The sequence below is a fragment of the Gadus macrocephalus genome, chromosome 5 (assembly GCF_031168955.1).
Source record: "Gadus macrocephalus chromosome 5, ASM3116895v1".
Taxonomy (NCBI): domain Eukaryota; kingdom Metazoa; phylum Chordata; class Actinopteri; order Gadiformes; family Gadidae; genus Gadus; species Gadus macrocephalus.
In genome coordinates, this window is record NC_082386.1 from 8,120,916 (window position 1) to 8,142,076 (window position 21,161).

Sequence of the window (21,161 nt, forward strand, 5' to 3'; positions counted from 1 at the left end):
ATCATCCATATGACTGATGGCTTGCTATTCATAGACATTGAGGGAATTGATCTCTGAACGCTGCTGGAGAAGATCTGGAGCATAGAAGGGTGGGCAATGGGTCTATTTCAGCCTCGAGACACCCTGACTTGGTATGCCTCCATGCGGTCCAACGCCGTTGCCATGGGAATAAGTGCGTATTTTCCGAGCGCGACTGACGATATGTGGGGTCACAAAAGAAGGGTTGATTTCGGCCTCAGGCTACTTACGCACAGCTCGGACCACCTCGGATGAACGTATGTCTGATGGACATAGACAGTCATGGACAGTCATGCCTTTCTGAATGGCCTCCTGTGTTAGTGGTTGCTATACACTACATGCCTGATGTATCATGCCATGCGTATCTACGACCCTGGCAACCACAATGTCGGTCATTATGTCACTGACTCGCAATGCGGTCAGCCATGTTGTAAACGTACAGTTTACGACATACAGCGGTTTTGCGATGTCAGGCAATGTCAGGCAATGTCAAGGCCGGGTCAGGTTCGTGAAATCGAAATCGGTTCGTGGTTTGCGGTTGCATAAAGGCTGGCTTATACAGCCTTGTTAAAAAATAAAAAAAAGTGTAAAAAGTAATTATAATGTCATGGGGTATCACAAGGATCGAGACCGAAGGCTCTAAAATAATCCAGGGGGCAAGCTGTGAAACAAAGTTATAGTTTGTTAGAGATGTTTTTCCTTTAAGGATATTGATACGCAGCATGACATTGAGATGCTGTTCATAACATGCGGATCGCCCGTAACTGCTGAGGCTTCTGGGAGCTTCCGTCCGATTGGTGGATTAAACATTGGTATTCCAGTAACGTGTGCATGAAACCCGCGACCTCTTCTGACATTTCACTCCACGGAGTGTGTAGTGAAGTGCTTATTACAGTGTTTCTTCTTACAGTCCTTACACTATTGGATATTAATAGAGGCCACACATTGTAGATACTTGAATTGACTGTACAAGGAGAAACCATTACCTAAATATGAACCAGGTGCCATAGATGTATTAGAACGGTTAATATAGTCCTTTGGTTTTCATGTATTCAATGCAATATCATAATTGTAACCATCTGAGCATAATCATCAACATTTCACCGCCCTCTACTTTATCTTTATTTTCCTGGGAATGCATGGAAGCATGTGCTACTTAACGTCTAACAATCACTGATTGTCTGGGCTTTTGATTGTGTTTGATGATTTGATCATCCCCAAAGGAGTTACCCTGAGACCTGTTGTCCTTTTTCCCAGGCAACAGTGCTACAACTCGTTCCCCCGGCAACAGGGAACACAAGGCTCTGTTCTATTCTGATTGTGTGCAGAGTGCGGACACATCTCAGACACAGCTTGAGGCTTCGCGTTGTCCTCCAGGGCTCCCCTCGCAGGCCCACTGCATTTTATCAGTGTCCGGCAGCCAAACAAGATGTCCAAGTCCCCCACTCCTTATTAAGTCACTAAGTTCAACTCCTGGTGCGGTGTGAGACCGAATAAACCCACACTCCATCATGGTGAATGCATGTTTCAGTTTGATAGGTTCAAGCAGTCTAAATTCACCGAGATTGGATCTCTGTGGTGCTGGACCTTTCGGTCGCAGGGGAATAACAAGACATGCACAGGCTGTGAGTGTGAAAGGTTATTTTAGGTGAAGTGTTTGAAGTGTGTAAAAGTAAGGTGTGAACACTGTGCAGTGGATGCGTCATATTTGATTGCATTGGTGCCCGGTCTATGGCAGCAGGCAGTGCTTGTGCTTGCTTATCAGTTCGTATTACCTTTTAGGTTTTACATTCTGAAGTTTGAGTTCTGATTGTATGCTTAGACTGTGTGTCACTTTGGGTTAAATGACACACGTAGCCCCTAAATGACTAAATGTAAATGACAGGGTATGGGGAAATGTTGACATTTTAAATGTTAACAGTCTATTACGCTTCATCCATCAATTCTTGTGAACTAATTCAATTCCAAACTGAAAGGCATGCGCTGCCATTCAAAGGAATTTCCTGACTTGCTGACGAATTACAAAAAAACGAGTGTGCCCTTTTTTTGACTTTGCCAGAGTGGCACATGTTCTTCACAACCTATAAATACCATTGTGTGTGACAACTGGACCGAGCTGCAAAGGGACTGGCCTTGCCCAAAGCTATAGGGAGGGGGGTCCACATTTATAATGGGGCCTCACAGGCTTTAGGGCCCCACTTTCATGTTGAAGGGAACTGCTCTATTTTTGATGTTGGACGAATCAGTGACATACTATACATAGTTCAGATTGCACAAGTGTGTGTGAGCGTGTGTGAGTTTGTGTTTGAGAGAGGGAAAGAGTGTGTGTGTGTGTGCGTGTGTGCGTGCGTGCGTGCGTGCGTGCGTGCGTGCGTGTGTGTGTGTGTGTGTGTGTGTGTGTGTGTGTGTGTGTGTGTGTGTGTGTGTGTGTGTGTGTGTGCGTGTGCGTGTGTGTGTGTGTTTGTGTCAGTGTGTTTGTGTCTGTGCCAATTTCAGTTAGATCTAGCAACAGGGAACCGAGGCTGGCAGGGAATTTCAGTCTTTGGGAATGCTGCATGTCAAACTGGAATGCAGGCCACGTGCCTTTGGAATTTCCATTTGGTGCTTGCAGTGACCGGACGGTTCAGACGATAAATAAGAAGCCAAAAGGACACAATGACAGAATACCATTCTCATGGTTGCTCTACGAACTACAAAGAGATATTTGGAATGTTATCACTAATGAGAGGAGTCCCGAAAGGAAAACCATGTGAAAATAAACATGTGATAAGAGCAATTGACTGTACATTCACACTCCACTTCAAAGTGGGGTCTTGTGTGTTCATAGAGATATTGCTGGTGGAGGAGTACAGGTGGTGACCATCATCATGAGTGCGTCACTGGCATCATTGTACCCAGATTGGCTGTTCCTTCAACAGAGTGATAGGGGAGTAGGGCCTTACAACTGCCAAGATGTGGAGAGTGGCTTCAGTGATCTGACCAATAGATCTCCAGGGGCCGGCAATGGGGTGTCTCTAACTTATGACTCAACGTCAACCCGCTGTTCAAAATAAATAAACGTATTTACATCCGAGGACTTCAAGGTAATGACTTCCATAAGGAAACTGATCCATTCCACGGTCCAGATGAGAAGAGACCAATATCCTTTTTAAGCTTTTAACTTCAAATGACAAATAATTCCGTACATTGAAAGTAAAGATGACTTGAGTAAAATTATATAGATGTACAAAAACTGCCATGGATTTATCGAACCATCAAATGTAACCGAAACTGCCCAGACAGATGCTGCCCACTCGGTTGAAGTCAGTGTCTGTGGGCTTTGCGAGTCCGAAAAACCAGGCAGTAAAGCCAATAAAGTAAAGTTTGATCGCTTGACGACCTCGACCCAGATAACTATAAATAACCCAGCGACCGGTTGCATTTCATCGCCCTAAATCATCTTTCAATTTCCAAGGCACCCCGGAGCGTTTCGTCTTTTTTATCCCCAACTATCTGGTGCATGATTGAGTGAGCTTCTTAAGCAGAGTAGCAGCTGGGGGGGTTCTACCTCTGGCTCCACGGCCACCACTGACGGACAGAAGGAGAGGAGCAGTCGGGGTTGAACTCTATCCAAGGTGCCACTGAATCCTCCGAGGCGATTCAAACCCAACGACCTTCCCCCCGGCCCCCACCAGATTGCTTTGTCGGTTGCATTTTTGTCTTGGGTTTGACAATGCAAGAGCCTCGACCCCTTGCCTTATCTCTGGCCTCTTTCATGTGCCCTCCTTTTGTTGTTGCTGTTGTTTTGTTGTTTCACTGGAAAAAAACAAGAGGGAATTCAAAGAGAATAGTTATCGGGGGTCATTAGGAGTAGTCGTGCTGCTTTAAGCCTCTGCGCTCAACAGACCACAGCGGCTGCAGTAAGATAAGTGTGCTGTTTGGTGAGAACTGGAACCGTGACCAGAGCGCCTGCCCATCCCTTGTATCTCGCACATAGAAGGAACCCCCCCCCCTCCTCCCCTTCCCTCGGGACCGCTTTCTTTATAATGGACATCTTGTTTGAATAACGTTACAAAAGTCGATGTGCAGGATTCCTTGTTGCCTGCGGCCCTCTTAGGGAGCTCTGTGGCACGTTTCCCACTGGGATGGTACCCGATTCACAAGTCCTGCGTTGCATTTGTGTGTTTGTGTGGTCTGTGTGTGGGTCTGTGTTTGTGTGTTCCAAAGCGATTACTCAATGATAGTATTATTGCCTATTTATATGTGTGTAGGTGTGCTAGCATATACAAAGCACATGCATCCCGGTTTCATATTCTCTCTCTACCTCCCTCGCTGTTCAAAGGTGTGTGCGTGCATGTGCATGTGCGTGTGCGTATGTGTGTGTGTGTGTGTGTGTGTGTTTGTGTGCGTGTGCGTCTACATGCGATAGTTTGATGACCATACTCAAGATGTCTCCGGTGTGAAGCGAGGGAGAGAGGTCATGATGAGATCAACAGGGCGGTGTGGGACTGATGTGTGTGTGTGTGTGTGTGTGTGTGTGTGTGTGTGTGTGTGTGTGTGTGTGTGTGTGTGTGTGTGTGTGTGTGTGTGTGTGTGCACACGCATGCCTATAGTATAGATGCACTCATGGTCCCAATGTATGGTTATTTGCATGTGTGTTTGTGTGGGTGCATGTTGGTGCGTGTGTGTGTGTGTTTGCGTCGGATTAATTGCATTTCTGTGCTTGTGTGCGAGCGTGCGCGTATTGCATGCGTGTGTTCGGGTGTGTGCTAAGGAGAAAATGCATGACATAATTTGACGAGCCCACTCTAGGCGTCTCAGAACCTGAATCAAGGGGTGGGGGATTGCTATGACATCACCGGTGGGGAGATGTGTTGCTGATGGGAGGTTGGGGGGGGGGGGGGGAGTTAATACAATATCTGTTTGTCATTAAAGTCAGTTGTTCTTTTTTTTCCCTCCACCGCCTGTCAAACAGAACACAGTTCAAGGTCCCTTCCTTTTACAAGTGTTAATACTGTCATAGTTTCTCTCACACACAAATGCGCACATACACATCCCTTAATTAAAAAGGTATGCCTCAAACTCTACGAGATAAGATAAGAACTTTATCCCAGACCTGTCTTCTCGCCCTTCACAGTTAAGAAAGTTATTAAAAACAGTTATCATGATGTTGTGAAACCTCATTTGTGATATCAAAACAATGCGTCATATGGTGTAAAAGCTTTTCAGATATGATAGCGGTACATTTTCTTCATGGAAGAGAATGATTTAAAAGCAAGCACTGTTTCCATCTAAGATTCATCTCTCCACATGAGATATGCCACCAAACTAGGGTGTGACTGAAACACACAGCAGTCGAACAAAATGTGGCTATGTACACACAAACACACACACACACGCACACGCACACACACACACACACACACACACACACGCACACGCACACGCACACGCACACACACACACACACACACACACACACACACATTTTATTAATTTGCATCAGCTCAGCTCTTATCTATGCATGAACTAGTATCTTAGAAGTTAAATCATTTGCTGGACAGCTGCTCAGATATGAAGCTATGTGAAGCCAAAGCCCTACAACCTACAATGCATTCCTCTCATTAAGTCCTAGCTTAGTTGTCTCCTTGTCTGTGTCTCACGTTCTTCACCTGTTTTTGGACTTTGTTCAAGGTAAACATGTTGGAAAAAGCTCAAGTCTCTAAAGAATATTAAGTGAACTAGCAAATAAACATGTTCCAAAAATGTCCTTTATCTTTCCATCTCACCTCACTAAATGTCTCTCACTACTTTTGTCTTACTACGTCCATCCTCGTCTGACTGATATGAACTGAATAGCCCAAACAACCAAGCTAAGAAACATTGATAATGGCAATAAAGGGTTAGATGTATCCCGAAAAGCAGGATACATACCAAGATGGTAATGTTAAGAGAAGACTTTAATGATGGAGGACAGTACCGACAACAATATATTAGTCTCTTGTGATCACTATTCCATGTGCATTACCCCAGCATGCATGTTTACCTTTGTAATAACATGTATCCTTTTGTTCTGGGTTCCCTCAGGTTCCTTGGTGTTCCTCAGGTAGAACATGAGGTCCAAGAGCAACGGGGTGGAGGGGCCGGCCGAAGGCGTCCTCGGTGTGCCCCAAGGAGACCGCGACATCCACCCCCAACAGGAAGTGACTCTCCCCATCAAGAGCCTCAACCAGGTCAAACCTCAACCAAAAGACGAGACACACCAAAAAGCGGCGGTCATCACAGAGGAGATAGAGGAGGAGGAGGAGGAGATGAAGAAGAAGAAGATATCTGTGGATTCCGAAGATGACGTTGGGGATCAGAGAGAGGGCCTGATGGGGCTTTCTAAAGGAGACCTGCTCAAACTGCTGGGCATCATGGAGGGAGAGGTTCAGGTGAGGTCACCAGGAATGCATGAGCTTTAAAGGAGTTGTGTCTGTGCTCATGTTGCATCTCTCACAGGTCGCATTGTGTCAGGGAACATTTCACATGCTGCCATCCGCCGCAAGCATATCTCGAGTGAGTCAAATCCAATGAGCTCTATTGGCTTATGTTACCACTTTAGATGATTTACTTTATGGGAAAACAGAGAAAACCTGGTAGATTAGGAGTTTATTGCACAATATTATCTTTATTACATTTCTTTTTTAGGATTTGACCCTAGGCTATTGGACCTTTCGGGTGAATGACTTACCAAAAAGAGTAACATTTCAACCGTTAACATTTCTACACAGTACGTCTTCAAGCTGCTATTAACTGCTTACTGCTAACAACTGCAGCGTTGATATTAAAAAGGCCTCTGGTATGGTGTGTTGGTATGATGTTATGCTGTGTATGGGCTGCCTCGAATTTAATTGCACTATAGCCCTACCTTGTGGTTGAAAACGGTAATGACATATACAAAACGTATAATTTCAAGTATTGCATACTTATAAATAAATACATAAAGATCTATAAATATATAGATAAATATTGATGCATAAAATTTACGCAGCACATCTATGTGTGTTCATACAGCTTTAGGTACACTATATAACATAACCCCCCTGTTGTGTTATATACATCATCTTATCAACGTATCTCTACATCTTCTGTGCTCTAATCAATGAGCCTTGTGCTTTTAGGCCCGTGAAGACATCATCCGCATCATGAAGTCCAAGCAGGCCCGTCCCGAAGGACTGGAGTCCCACTACGGCTCCCCGGAGCCTGGCTCGGCCCTGCAGGCCCTGCAGAGGGATGGCCTGATCTCCGGGTCCAAGGGCCCTCCGAACCAGGAACCCTACCAGAAGCCCCTGGTTGAGGTCAGTGTTTTGGTGAATGTCTATAAAAGCGCTGTAAAGTGACACATTTGTTTGTCTATCGTGTCAATGTTTGATCCATATGTCAGGAAATGGTGTAGTGTTGGATTCAGATTAGGTTAAGGTTTAGCCTTCCATACCTCACCTTCTGAACTGTTTGCATGCATTCATTTTTATGTGTGTATCTGCATTTATGCGCGTGTGTGTGTATCTACATGCATTTGTGTGCGTGAATGTGAGTGTGTGTGTGCGTGCGTGTGCGTTTACAAGAGTACTTTTATTTGTGCACGTGTTTGTCCCAATTTTTGTCCCCATAAGTCTGTCTATCTGTCTGTCTGTCTGCGTGTGCGTCTATCCATTTGTTTGCGCATTGCTTGTCAATGTGTGTGTCGATACCTGCGGTACCTGCATGTATCGGGCTTGTAAATTGAAAGGAATCATGGGACTTTTGGTTGGCGCTACTCTGCCATTTGTGGTGACTCGAAAGAGAGAGTTGTAGTGATGGAAAATCCTAACTAAATGTAAATATACTTTGACCTAGCTGGAGAGGCTGCAGGAGAAGCACAGGGAGACGTACCGTCGCATGCTGGGGCAGCTGCTGCTGGCAGAGAAGAGCCACCGCCGCACCGTGCAGGAGCTGGACCTGGAGAAGCACAAGCACGGGGACTACATGAACAAGAGTGACGAGTTCACCAACCTGCTGGAGCAGGAGAGGGAGAGGTGGGCAGCCGGGCGCAGTCCGTCTTCATCTGTGGAGCACATTGTATTGACTCTCACGCTCACGCACACGCACAGGGAACCTCAGAAAATATTTATTAAACCAATAAACAAGGTTAATGCAATCGGGGGAGGGGGGGAAGCAGTATGAATTGAGAAATGGTTGCAATTCGATGAATACATGTGAAGGAATACAGAGAGCTGCTTGAATTAAAAAAACAAAGCATTGCAATCTGTCGCTAGAGAAAGAAAGAGATGGAAAGAGGTAATCACGAGGTTGAATGAAGAGCTGGGGGACATGGAGGACGAGTGAGGGCAAGATAAAGGCAGGAGAGAAAAGAGAGAGAGAGAGAGAGAGAGAGAGAGAGAGAGAGAGAGAGAGAGAGAGGAGCACGAGAGGTTCAGGGCCAATGGATGTTGAAAAGAAATCCATGTTTGAAAGTGACCTTGAGGCAGTCAACGACAGTATACAGGACCATCAGTCCCCAGGGCCTCACAGAAACCATGGCCATTACAGACGGGATGTGGCCTTACATGCACACGGCCTGGTCAGAAAGATAAAACCGAAAGGTTCATGGACAGAGAGAGAGAGAGAAGGCACGGATCCTCAAATCCCAAATGACCTACGCTCATTAAACAATCAAAGATTCAGAGGGTTTGATCCCGAAAGCAGAGACATAAACACAATAGCATGGTGGTTGTTTGTGGATGCACAAGGACCACTGAAAGGTCAATTTTCCTTCTTATGTATGTAAAATGTTGTAATTTGGCAGATTTGAATCAACAACAGTGAGAATAATCAAAGCAGCAATTCGGTTTGGGTTCCCGGCAGGAAATACAACAGCAAACCATCATAGTCAGACAAATAGAACATGCTCTGATTTAGCATTTGCTAGCATCAATGCTCGCCAAGAGAAAACTTAAAGGATGCTTTCAGATGGAAGCGTCAATCCCACGGTGCTTTAGCCAATAACAGTCCTCTTATTTAACACAAGGATTTGACTTATCTGTACAATAACTGTAGAGCCTTTGTACCGCATGTGTGCACGTGTGTGTGTGTGTGTGTGTGTGTGTGTGTGTGTGTGTGTGTGTGTGTGTGTGTGTGTGTGTGTGTGTGTGTGTCCATGGGTGCAGGACAGGCAGTGTGCTTGTATCTCGAATGTAATCCATACAGTCAGTCATCTGCAGTGCGGACCTGTGGGCTGGCGTTACACATCCTGCAGCATTTCATCCACTGTCAAAACTTCAAATAGTTCGACCCCCAGCGGACCTGCACTCACACTCAATGTCTCTCCATAGCCCTCCTTCTCCCTCTCTCTCTCTCTCTTTCCCTCTCTTCAGCTCCTAGCAGAGGACACAGGAAGCAGGCTGTGGACGCTAAATCACTGTCACAAGAATGGAGAGGCCATCAGAGGCTATAAGTGAGAAAGAGAGAGAGTTGAGAGAGAAAGAGCTTGTCTTGGTTCATGGCCGTACTTTTCTGGCCCGTTTCCCAGACAGCGAGAGTTTATTTTCAGTTTACTTTAACATGCCGAGGCGAGAGAATGTGAATACTTCATATTCGAGCCAGTGCAATTTTCATATTCAAGTGTATATTCTAAAAAGCAATCACACCATTTAAAAAACGATCGCAAATCTGGCTTCAGGGCATTTTATATGTAGGCAGAGAAATGTTGCTTAATTAGAAATGTTGGATATAAAAACATTTTGAAATGCATCCAATTGTAGTTTAACTTGCTTAGGTTTAACAGCTGAGTGCGTTTCCACTGATCTTAACCTTGAGGAATGTTTAACCCCCAGCAAAAAGCCACCGTGCCTGTATTTGCAATTTCTGTTGAGTAGCTTGAAAGGAAATCCCATCTACACATTTGCGTGAATAAACTAATAGTTCATAGTGCCTTGCCTACCTTGATGGGACATATTTGCAGACGGGCCCTAAAGGCACCAATGCCTTTACTTCTCTTAAGGCCCTGAGCCATCAGATAGCTGTAGTAGCCAGCGACACACACCCAAGTTAGACTCACACAAACATGTACTTGTTACGAAACCGAGTCGAGAGTTCATAGTGTAAAAAAGGGGTGATACTCAACTCACCCTGCCTTTGCTGGCCTATACTGTGGCACCTGATCCCTTAGGCTCTGAGCTGGCGGATCAGGTGGCAGGATCAAGGTGATTTGTGTTCGGTGCCAGGTGGTTTCCAGCTGGGCGTGCTAACAGGGCGCCCTCGCTCACCCTGCTAAGGGGAGATGGGAGGGGACCACATGTTAACGCTGGCTGCTTTTCACTCTGTGGCCATCGGAGTCTCGGTCACCCCGCTTAGGTGAGGTCGGAGACGAACACATGTTAACGCTGGCTGCTTTTCACTCTGTGGCCATCGGAGTCCGCCACATTCCCTACGGCTAGCAGTTGCCTACAGGGACACTTATTATTTCCAGCTCTGCTACCATAAACCTTTGTTTACTGTATTTTGATCCGCCCAAAATAGACCAGAGGGTGTAGATATTAACTGTAGGCGAGATATGATGAACGAATGAACGGATGAATGGGTGGATGGATGTGGGAGGGTGGATTGGTGAGATTGTTCGATAGATGTATGGACAGATGGATATAAAAATGGATGGATTGATGTCTTCATTCTCAGTTCTGCCCTCAGAACTTATCACTCTCACTTGTCACTTCGGATGAAACGTGGACCAATCCAATAACGTGTCTGCCACGGTGTGGGCACACCGCTTGTTTGGACAGGAGCTAGCCACGGGTGTGAGACGGAGGCATCTCCTCATCTCTGGCACCTTATTATCAGGATCAGCCGACGCCCTGGGGCCCTGTAGCGGCGATAGTGTGAGTGAAAGAGAGGCAAAGGTGCCGTGCCAAACATGTGTAAGAATGTGATGATAATAATGGGCGCTGATGAGGGGATTTTCACCGACTCTCAGCCGTCAGCCATCCACGGAGCAATTTGGATGTCAGGAGGTGAACATATAAAGGAGGAGAAATATCTGCCGTTCCTGAGGATGGTTAATGTTTTTTTTTTTACAAGTCACGCACATTGGAACCCCCCCCCCCCCCACCCTACACACACACACTCCCGGTATTGTTGCAGATTGGTCTGTTAATAGAAGCTGTATCGAAAATATGTGAAAACAAAAGTTAGAATCAGGTGAGTGTTTCCTGTCTCTTTCCTCTTTACCAATCATATTGACAGAAAAGCACACACTCTGGCAGAAGGTCATGCACATGCTGTAAACAAAGCTTCAATAACTCTGTTTTACTCTGCCCTCAACCACGTACCGCCACATACCCGCTTATGTCTGATTTCCTTCTTTTAGCAGCACATCAATCTCTCGGTGCTATACACTACCGCTGGGGCTCGCTCTCTCGCTAAGCGACTAATGTTTTACGTCCGTCGAGAGTCGTCATTACGGTGGAACACCTTGTTTTGACAGCTCTTTGGCAGGCCGTTTCTGCTTCAATCTTCGGTCTCCCGAAACAGACGGGCCACTGCGGCTTGGAGCGCATTCCAGCGGGGAGCTGGGGGTGAGTGAGGTGCTGTCCCACCAGGAATATGATGCGTTTTTCTTCTCGCCATTTCCCCCCCCCTTCTACAGATCGCACCTGTGTTTGTGCTCATGGCGTGCACGCATTTAAGTACCCCGATGACAACACAGTGTAAACGGAAAACAAGAAGCCATTCCACCAAGCAACCTTACTGGACCTTATACATTGAAAGTCGATTAGAATGCAATTTTTTATAAATTATAATAACGCATCACCATTTGCTTACATCACAGCTAATTCTTCTACATGCTACGCTCCACCTAGGTGACTTTTACTGGGCTCCTGAGGTGGTGATGTTGGAAACCAGTTTGTTATAACGTTTGCAGAAAATGACAGATGACCTGCTGGTGCTCCATGTAGGAGATGTCCCTGAGTGTGTGTGGTGACGGTTGGTTTAACCTGTGCAAATTGATTACTCAATGTGCAACAGGTGTGCAGCCTCACCCAGCCCCAGAGTCCAATCAGACTCGGCCAGGTGAGGCTGCTTCAACCAGCCACCATCCACACACACGCTCAACATATGACATCACTCTTGCTCCTAAACACTTATTCAAAGTGAAGGTCCCAAAAGGTAAAGATCAACATTCAACCTCAAGGTAAAAAATCTGCACAAATTGTCACACACAAACGCCTAAGCGCACGCACACACACACAAAACGGTGTGCGTAATTTGAGACGGCCAAATGCTAAGGTGTCACTGACTTGCGGCAGTGGAAGCGTAGAACGTGGACGTGCTGTTTTCTTGACATCTGCTTGTCTCCTCAGTAGCGGAGCCAGGCTCCCTGTCTGCTACTTGGCAGGAGAGGAGCCAGGTGCCATGCGTGATATGAATACATATGTGCACCGCGTTAATGGGCCTTTATTAACGATTTAGGAGCATTCTAAATGTAGGATCTCCAATGCACTGTATAAGAAGAGCGGTGGCACAGCTATGTTTTAATAACCTGTAGGTCAAATCTCCGTGTGTGTGTGTGTGTGTGTGTGTGTGTGTGTGTGTGTGTGTGTGTGTGTGTGTGTGTGTGTGTGTGTGTGTGTGTGTGTGTGTGTGTGTGACGTTCTTCTCTCTTTCATGGGTAACTACACTAACCACCGGGCTGTACTACGCGTGTTTAGTGCACACATTGAAACCCCCCCCCCCCCCCCCCCCAATGTTCAATGTTCACAGCGGTCATTTAGACTTTTCACACAGCACCTCATTGAAGCGATAGTACATTCTGTCCTCCTCTGGTCTTCCACCCCTCCCAGGAGAGACCTGGCCCATCCGCAGTCTCTGGATTTCTCATTATGTGTGTGTGTGTGTGTGTAGACCAGCGCTCCTTGCCATTAGGTGGAATTATGCTGTCATTTTTGTGTGTGTGTGTGTGTGTGTGTGTATATATATATATATATATATATATATATATATATATATATATATATATATATATATATATATATATATATATATATATATATATATATATATATATATATATATATATATAACGTATATGCCAGAGCTCTTATGCCTGAAAAATTACTTTTGGGACTTTGTTTATGTATACTTTGTTATTGTATACAATTTTTATATAAATAGGAGGTTGGACTCTTCAAACCAACACTGAATTTACACAAAGAATGTTTATGAGTACACTCGAGTACAAAATATAGCTCTAAAGTGGGAAAACCTTTTAATTGAATTACTCCAACCCTTGTGTAAGTGACAAAAGATGAATAACAGGAGTTGATTTAGGGGTAGACTTGCTGAACGCCGCACCCCCACACCCCCCCACTCCCTCCCTCCCTCCCTCCCTGCTTTGGCAAGGGACCCACCCCCTGCAAAGAGTCCTGCTTCCAACCAATCGTAACCTCCTTTATATTCACATGCATACAGACGCACACAAACACACATTCATGCACTCTAGTCTATCACTTAGAAGTGAGGTGCTGCTCCTGTGCATGGGCTCACCTGTGTTCGTCCTGATGACAAGAAGGGAGTGTGGGCCTGTGGCTGTGGAGAGAGGGAGGCCCCCTGTCAGCTGACACTCACCATCCCCGGACTTTAAACAATGGCTTAAAAATGATCACGTGTTCCTGCTAGAGTTAACATCGGAGGTGAGTTGCATACGCTGCCTGTCTTAGGCCGCTGTATAGTGTTGCTGGCGATTACATATTTTGAAGACGGTTGGGGAACTTTTTGAGGCTATTTGGCCTGCAGCAGCCCTAAGTGTTCTATGTATGGGTGAAACGTATGTTGGATTCTTATGCCTCTTTTATTTTAACAAAAGGAAATGCTGTGATTCGTTGTTCTCGTGCTGGGGTGGCACACAAAGACTGAGCATCTTCTTTGCATTCCTTGTGCTTTGCATGTCATTTGACTGTGGGTGAATTGTTAATGGACATGAGCAGCATAGAAAGAGGCTCAGAGAAAGGGAGCGCTCTCGGTCAGAGGGCTTTGGGAAACGTTCTCGTGAGGCTTGTGTTCTTAAGCTCTCATCCAACGGAAAAAAGGGGAAGGATATCGCAGTATCAAGTGTTTGACCGCTGCACTTCAGTTTGTGTCCTGATGCTCGGGTCATAGCATCACAACATAAAGTCTAAGTATTTGATTTTATTGCTTATATTTTCAAATGTTAGCTTTCTTTAACTGCTTTGTTTGTTCTGTTTGTTTACTCTACAAATACACTATTCATTAACTGGGTATTTTTCAATCCGGTAGATGATAGAATCATATATTTCTATAAGGTCTGGAGTGTGTGTGTGTGTGTGGATAATGGCTGGTCATCAACTGATAAAACTTGGTGAATCGTATCAACTTCCACAATAAATCGTTGTTCCAACGTCACCATTCTGTCCATGTCGGGAGGAGCCCAGTTAAAGTCACCTAGGTGCCAGGATTGTTAGACTAGCGCCCATTGTGGGTCCTCTCCAAACCACTAAGGACATAGGATGGTGATGTGGGAAAACATCACCATCATAGAAGTTAAATGACAATGATATGAGCTGGTGCTCCATGTTGCCATGCAAATCTCTCTCAGTGTATGTGATGATGGCTGGTTTAACCAGTGCACACTGATTGCTCAATGCACAACAGGTGTGCAGCCTCACCCAGCCACGGAGTCCCTTCAGTCAGACTCGGGCCAGGTGAGGCTGCTTCAACCAGCAATCATCCATACCACTCCACAAGGTAATCTTTGTCATACATTTAGAACATTTACAATCATGGGACAATATACATATCTTGAGAAGAGATTATTGAATAGTTAAAGGTCCCATGACATGAAAATCTCAATTTATGAGGTTTTCTAACATAAATATGAGTTCCCCTAGCCTGCCTATGGTCCCCCAGTGGCTAAAACTTGCGTTTGGTGTAAAACGAGCACTAGCTGTTCTGCTCGCCTTTGAAAAAACGGAGGCTCAAGCGCGCTGATTTGGAAATCTGTGCTCATGACGTCATGAGGAATCTCAGCTCCTCCCCTTACTCTGCCTGGCCCGCCCAGAGACGTTGGCCCGCCAATGAGACTCGACCGTGCGAGCGCCACATGTGTGTGTGTGTGTGTGTGTGTGTATGTGTGTGTGTGAATACACACACTGTAACGCAAGTGTTTCTTGTCGGTTCTTTGACGTGTCTTGTATTTCCACAACGAGACTGTCGCGGGGGTTATCTAAGCCATGGTTGAGAAGGAATTGGGGGAAAGGAACTTTGGTTTGACTCGCTGAAGTACATGAACTGCGACATGCCGCCGGTTGCCGCGAGGCACCATCGCCCGGCAGCAGGCAGCCGGCTATGGTATGGCAAGCCGAGTGTGCCACAATTCGACTTCAATTAAACGCGTTATGAAACGCCAGCACGCGTGCGTTTTGGTTTTCCAGAACGCGTTCCGGCGTTTCAGCGCGCGCGCCCAGAACGCGTTCCGGCGTTTCAGCGCGCGCGCCCAGAACGCGTTCTGGCATTTCAGCGCGCGCGCGCCAAGAACGCGTTCCAGCATTTCTGCGCGCGCGCTCAGAACGCATATTACAGACAACATCAGTCGAGACCAGAGCTCTTCTTTCACGAATCTTTTCTGTTGTGTCGTTCTTAAAGTCGAAAGATGTTAAGATGTTTCAAATTAGGTGGTTAATGTGGAGGTGGTGAGAGCTCTGGTCTCGACTGATGTTGTCTGTGTGTTTGCCCTAGCATATGATTAGGTGAAAACGGCTCAAATCTATTGGCTGAGAAAATCGAGGGGAGGAGCGCATTAGCATATTAACAGCACGCGTGCTGTTAATATGCTAATATGCGTTCTGAGCGCGCGCGCAGAAATGCCGGAACGCGTTCTGGGCGCGCGCGCTGAAACGCCGGAACGCGTTCTGGGCGCGCGCGCGCTGAAACGCCGGAACGCGTTCTGGAAAACCAAAACGCGTTCTGGGCACGCGTGCTGGCGTTTCAGAACGCGTTTAATTGAAGTCGAATTGTGGCACACTCGGCTTGCCATAGCCCGCTGCCGGGCGATGGTGCCTCGCGGCAACCGGCGGCATGTCGCAGTTCATGTAGGCTACTTCAGCGAGTCAAATCAAAGTTCCTTTCCCCCAATTCCTTCTCAACCATGGCTCAGATAACCCCCACGACAGTCTCGTTGTGGAAATACAAGACACGTCAAAGAACCGACAAGAAACACTTGCGTTACAGTGTGTGTATTCACATTGATGTGGACGTTGAAGAACCAGGAACGTCGGAGAACCCAACGCGGTCGTTTGAGATTCATAATATCGGCTCACACAGCTTTTGGCCGTGATAATATATATTATATGATATAGATATCTGTGTAGGCTATATGATCATATTTAGATATAGAGCTCCAGGACTCCCGTGTGTTCTAGAATATTTACAGAACACGGCTAAAGGCTGTGTGCGGCTCGCCATTGCGATACATCCACTGTAAACAGAGCGCATGGTGGCTGCAAGCTGCTCAGGGCCACACCCCCACCCTCCTCCTTGACACGCCCACCGAAACAGCGCATTTGGGGGAAGCTCAATGTGCGACTGGCTCGGAGTGGCTGTAACTCTGCACCACGGCTGAATTTAGGGAACGTCTTTGAATACTGTGTTAGTTGCCCACTAATACCTATATTAAAGAATACATAAAATAGCATGTCATGGGACCTTTAAGTGACTTTTAAGAGAAAAACCCTAACCCTAACATGCACTTTAGATTAACTTTACATTTCATGATATGATCAAGACTCACAAAGATACCTACTTTTAAAAATCAATGTCATCCCAAGCTAATCCAGGATGCCTCTTTCTTTTTCTTCTATTTGATTCCTTTCTAGATTGAAGAAGTTACTCGAGAACGAGAAAGCTTACCAGGCCAAGAAGGAGAGGGAGCACTCCAAGCGACTGGCCAAGGTGCGCGAGGAGCTGGTGAAGCTAAAGTCCTTTGCCCTGATGCTGGTGGATGAGCGGCAACTTCACCTGGAGCAGATGGACAAACACGGGCAGCACGTCCAGGAGCTAGGCCTGCAGCTGCAGCAGCGGGAACAGGCCCTCGGTGAAGCCGGCACCCGTGCCCAGGAGGACAGCCAAAGGGCGGTGGGTCTGGAGACCGAGCTCCGGGAGAAATCATCCACGTTCACCCAGCAGCATGAGGAGATGAGCGCCAAGCTGGCCGACCAGGAGGCCCAGAACCGCCAGCTCGACGCCAAACTTTCAGGTCTTGTGCACCAGGTGGCGGAGCTTGAGGAGAGCAACAAGACGCTGAAGAAATCGGAGGATGAGCTGCAGGAGCTGAGAGAGAAGATCAGCAAAGGCGAGTGTGGAAACTCCACGCTGATCACTGAGCTGGAGAACCTGCGGAAGCGGGTGCTGGAGATGGAGGGTAAGGATGAGGAGATCACCAAGACTGAGAGGCAGTGCAAAGAGCTGAGGAAGAGGTTCCAGGACGAGGACAGCAAGAGCAAAGTCCTCCGGCTGGAGGTGGAGAAGCTCCAGAAGAGAATGGTGGAACTAGAGAGGCTGGAGGGTGCGTTCAGCATCAGCAAGACTGAATGTACCCAGTTGAACACTGCACTGGAAAGGGAGAAGGGGCTGACGAAGGAGCTGTCGGATGAGCTGGTAGCTCTGCGGATTCGAATGAAAGAGGTTGAGTCTTCCGAGTTGCGGCTAGAAAAGTCTGAACTGAGCCTCAAAGATGACCTGAGTAAACTGAAGTCGTTGACAGTTGCTTTGATGGATGAAAGAAAGAATCTAATGGATAGGATGAAGTCCGAGGAGAAGAAAAAGGAGGATTTAGGCAATATGTTCAAAATTGAACAGAGAAAGGTTACGGAGGTCACTGAAAGACTAATAGATGAGAGCAAAAAGTTCCTGAAGTTAAAATCTGAAATGGGGAACAAAGTAGAAACTCTAACCAGTGAGAATAGAGAGTTGAGCACCAAAATATTGAATGAATTGGATACAAATAAAGACCTAAACTGCAAGATCAACCAACTGAAAAAGAGGTTAGATGGGTTGGACCCAGCAGAAAAGTCACCGCTTAAAAACATAGGAAGATGTGAACTGGGTAGAGGATCTGGCTCTGCCATAGCAGATGACAACAAATTAGTGGAACTGACCTTTGAAATTGAACAGCTGAAGAAACGCCTCAAACAACTCGAGGTGGTAGAGGGCGACTTGATCAAGACGGAGGATCAGTGCGACCTCTTAGAGAAAAAGTTCCTCACCGAACAAGACAAGGCTAACATCCTCTCCCGGCAGATTGAAGAAATGAGGAGTCAGATCGCACGGAACAAAGCTATAGAGAAAGGAGAGGAGGATTGTCCCAGAGAAGATCTCCAACAATGCTGTAAGCGAGAGGAGGCCATGACCAAAGACCTCCAAGCTGACGTTGTGGCTCTCAAGGAGAAGATCCATGAGCTCATGAACAAAGAAGACCAGCTGTCTCAGCTCCAGCTAGATTACTCAGTGCTGCAGCAAAGGTTCTTGGAAGAAGAGGAGAAAGCCAAGAACATGAGCATCGAGGTCATTCACCTGACCAAAGAGCTGGACGTGACTAAACGACAAAGCCGAGCCTTAAGGCCCAGCATGAATGGGAGGAGGATGATGGACATCGCTATGACTTCGACGGCAGTGCAGACGGACGTGTTGCCCATGGATACGGCAGAGGAGGATTGCCCAGCTGTTTTCATCAGGAAGTCGGTCCAAGAAGAGAATCATATCATGAACAACTTCAGACAGAAGTGTCTCAAGAAGTCATCTGAAAAGCTCAGTGCCCTTGAACGCAGCCCTTCATCCACCAGTGACATGGGTGTAAAGAAGTCTTGGATCCCATGGATGAGGAAAAAGGAGACGGCCCCGTCAGGGAACAGCCTAGAAAAGCCATTGCACGTCAATGGAGACGCTTTGCCCACTGAACTGACAATGATCCAGAAACAAGGACAGCCAGTGCACATCCGGGTGACGCCCGATCACCAGAACAGCACCGCGACCTTGGAGATCAGCAGCCCCACGGGTGACAGCTTCTTCTCCAGCTCTGTCCCACTCAGCCCCAACTCGTCTCACCCCAAGTCTAAAATCACAATCATTCCCACCCACTCTGCATCCAACCAGAGGGTGAAGTCTTTCACTGGGATCCGAGGCCCAGAGAGAGCAAAGTCCCCGGTCACAATCACGACAATATCCAGGGCCAAGTCCCCCGATGGCGGCAGGGTCTGCTCCGCCGCATCGGGGAGGCCCTTGTCACCGATCTCCATCACGACGGTGAGCACGGCTGTCGTACCCGACCACTCGGCCTCTCCGGAACCCCAGGAGATGACCATGGGCCGTGCCGTGTTCAAGGTCACGCCAGAAAAGCAGATGGTCCCGGTGGCCATCAGGAAGTGCCACACTAACCTCATCACCACCAGTGAAGACAGCAAGATACACATCCACCTAGGTAACAGCGCCGGCCCCAAAATGGTCGTCAGACCCGTGGCGGAGGGCAAAGAGATGACCTTGTCCACCGGGACAGTTTTGCGTTCGCCGCGTCAAATCACCACCACCAGCACCACCACGGCCAGGGCCACCGCCATCAAGGCCAGCAATAGTATAACCATCACTCCCGTGTCATCAAGCAGTCGGCCTTCACAAAGCATGGTAATGTGCCTTTAGTGAAAGAAATGGATTTAATTCAAGGGTATCTATCAAATGTGTGTATTTGTGTCAACTGTATGCCCCATGATGCTTTAAAAAAAAAAAAGTAAGCACATGTAAAGACCTGAGATGCAAATTGCTGATAGAAAATACAAATTATGACCTTGTTGACTGGAGAGACACAGTGATGCATATCTTCGAGACATATTTTCTTCTCTGTTGAATGGACTATTGTAGGTATATGGAGGCCCCATTCTAGTGTGGGTCTAAGTGAAGTTTTTTTGTAGCAAAGACGGACAGCGTGGCGAGAGATGCCATTAAACCGCAGAGCTCTCACACTGGCTTGCTGGCATAATATAACAATAAGTCAAATGTACCTTTTGTTTACTTCTTCTATTCACAAATGGTCTCACGTTGCTTGCTGGCCTCACTGACACAAAACAGCCTTGGAGTGACTTGACACCAAACAACTGATAGTGAATGGCTGAAAAAGAGACTTGAACACATATTCACATTTCTCACATGGTACTTGTTACTAGTGAAGTTTAAAGTGTTTCGAATTGTCTCACACACTCACACACACGCATGTATGCATTACATACATGCATACATACATACATACATACATACATACATACATACATACATACATACATACATTTAATGTGTTTTTCATTCTTTCCACTCTTGCAATAGACCGGGCATGAAGCCCAAACCACTCGTACCGGGTTGACCCGGATCCCCATGTCCAAGAACCTGAAGACGGGGAAGACGGTGCTGGGCATGTCCGGTGGAGTGAGGCTAGAGAGTCAGTCCATGAGGATAGAGGTGAAGAAGTCCACGGTGAACAGCGGTGCCCTTCAAAATGGAGGAAAGGCCTAAGTAGAAGAGATCGATGGTGATGGGTCTGTAATGTAAAGTGCTGAGTCAGTGTGAGCTACTAAACCATAGCTTTTGAGTGGACCCTGTGATGTACATGCAAAACATGGTTCTGCATAGAGTTACAGGCAATTTGTAGCACAAGAAACACTCAGCTGTTTCCTCAATCAACTTAAGGACTCGCGGAACCGTTGTACTTCAAATAATGACACATTTTTAACTAGGTGCCAATGTATTTGTGTTTGTGTTCATATTTATTTCTGAAATGTAGATGGAAAAACAATGTCTGATATCCACAGTGTGATTGTAGTTCGAGTGAAATGTCAGGGTTTTCTATTGCAACATATGCATCAGTTGACTCACAAGTGTTTATACATTCTAAATATATTTTGTAAATGTTTTACTAGAATATTGTATTGTACATGTAAGTAACGCTTTCTTTATATCTAAAGGATTTTGTAATAAAAGGTAATTTAAATAAAATACTTTATATGGATAATCAGATGCGTCCAATTTATGTTGTATGTATTTGTATTTGTGTATTTTTGTTTCCTCCTGAAAATTAAATATTGAGAAATGTTAAG

General features: G+C 46.3%; 1 protein-coding gene and 1 long non-coding RNA gene across 4 annotated transcripts in view; one reads left to right on the forward strand and one right to left on the reverse strand.

Moving 5' to 3' along the window:
• Nucleotides 1-21,160, forward strand: part of LOC132457701 (filamin-A-interacting protein 1-like) — a 24,885-nt gene extending 3,725 nt beyond the window's left edge. The window contains exons 2-6 of one of the 3 annotated variants that reach the window (XM_060051994.1): nucleotides 6,085-6,431; nucleotides 7,161-7,337; nucleotides 7,876-8,054; nucleotides 16,902-19,701; nucleotides 20,395-21,160. In XM_060051994.1, the coding sequence (XP_059907977.1) occupies nucleotides 6,111-6,431; nucleotides 7,161-7,337; nucleotides 7,876-8,054; nucleotides 16,902-19,701; nucleotides 20,395-20,580 (3,663 nt within the window). In that variant the 5' untranslated portion in view covers nucleotides 6,085-6,110 and the 3' untranslated portion in view covers nucleotides 20,581-21,160. Of the gene's footprint in view, nucleotides 1-6,084; nucleotides 6,432-7,160; nucleotides 7,338-7,875; nucleotides 8,055-11,132; nucleotides 12,206-13,723; nucleotides 14,776-16,901; nucleotides 19,702-20,394 lie in introns of those variants that run through there. The other 2 variants (XM_060051995.1, XM_060051996.1) reach the window with 2 other exon arrangements.
• Nucleotides 7,203-10,332, reverse strand: LOC132457704 (uncharacterized). Its single transcript, XR_009525749.1, has 3 exons — nucleotides 10,146-10,332; nucleotides 7,912-7,977; nucleotides 7,203-7,328 (listed from the first exon to the last, which is right to left on the reverse strand). It is a non-coding gene; the product is annotated as an uncharacterized LOC132457704 (long non-coding RNA).
• Nucleotide 21,161: the final 1 nt, after the last annotated feature.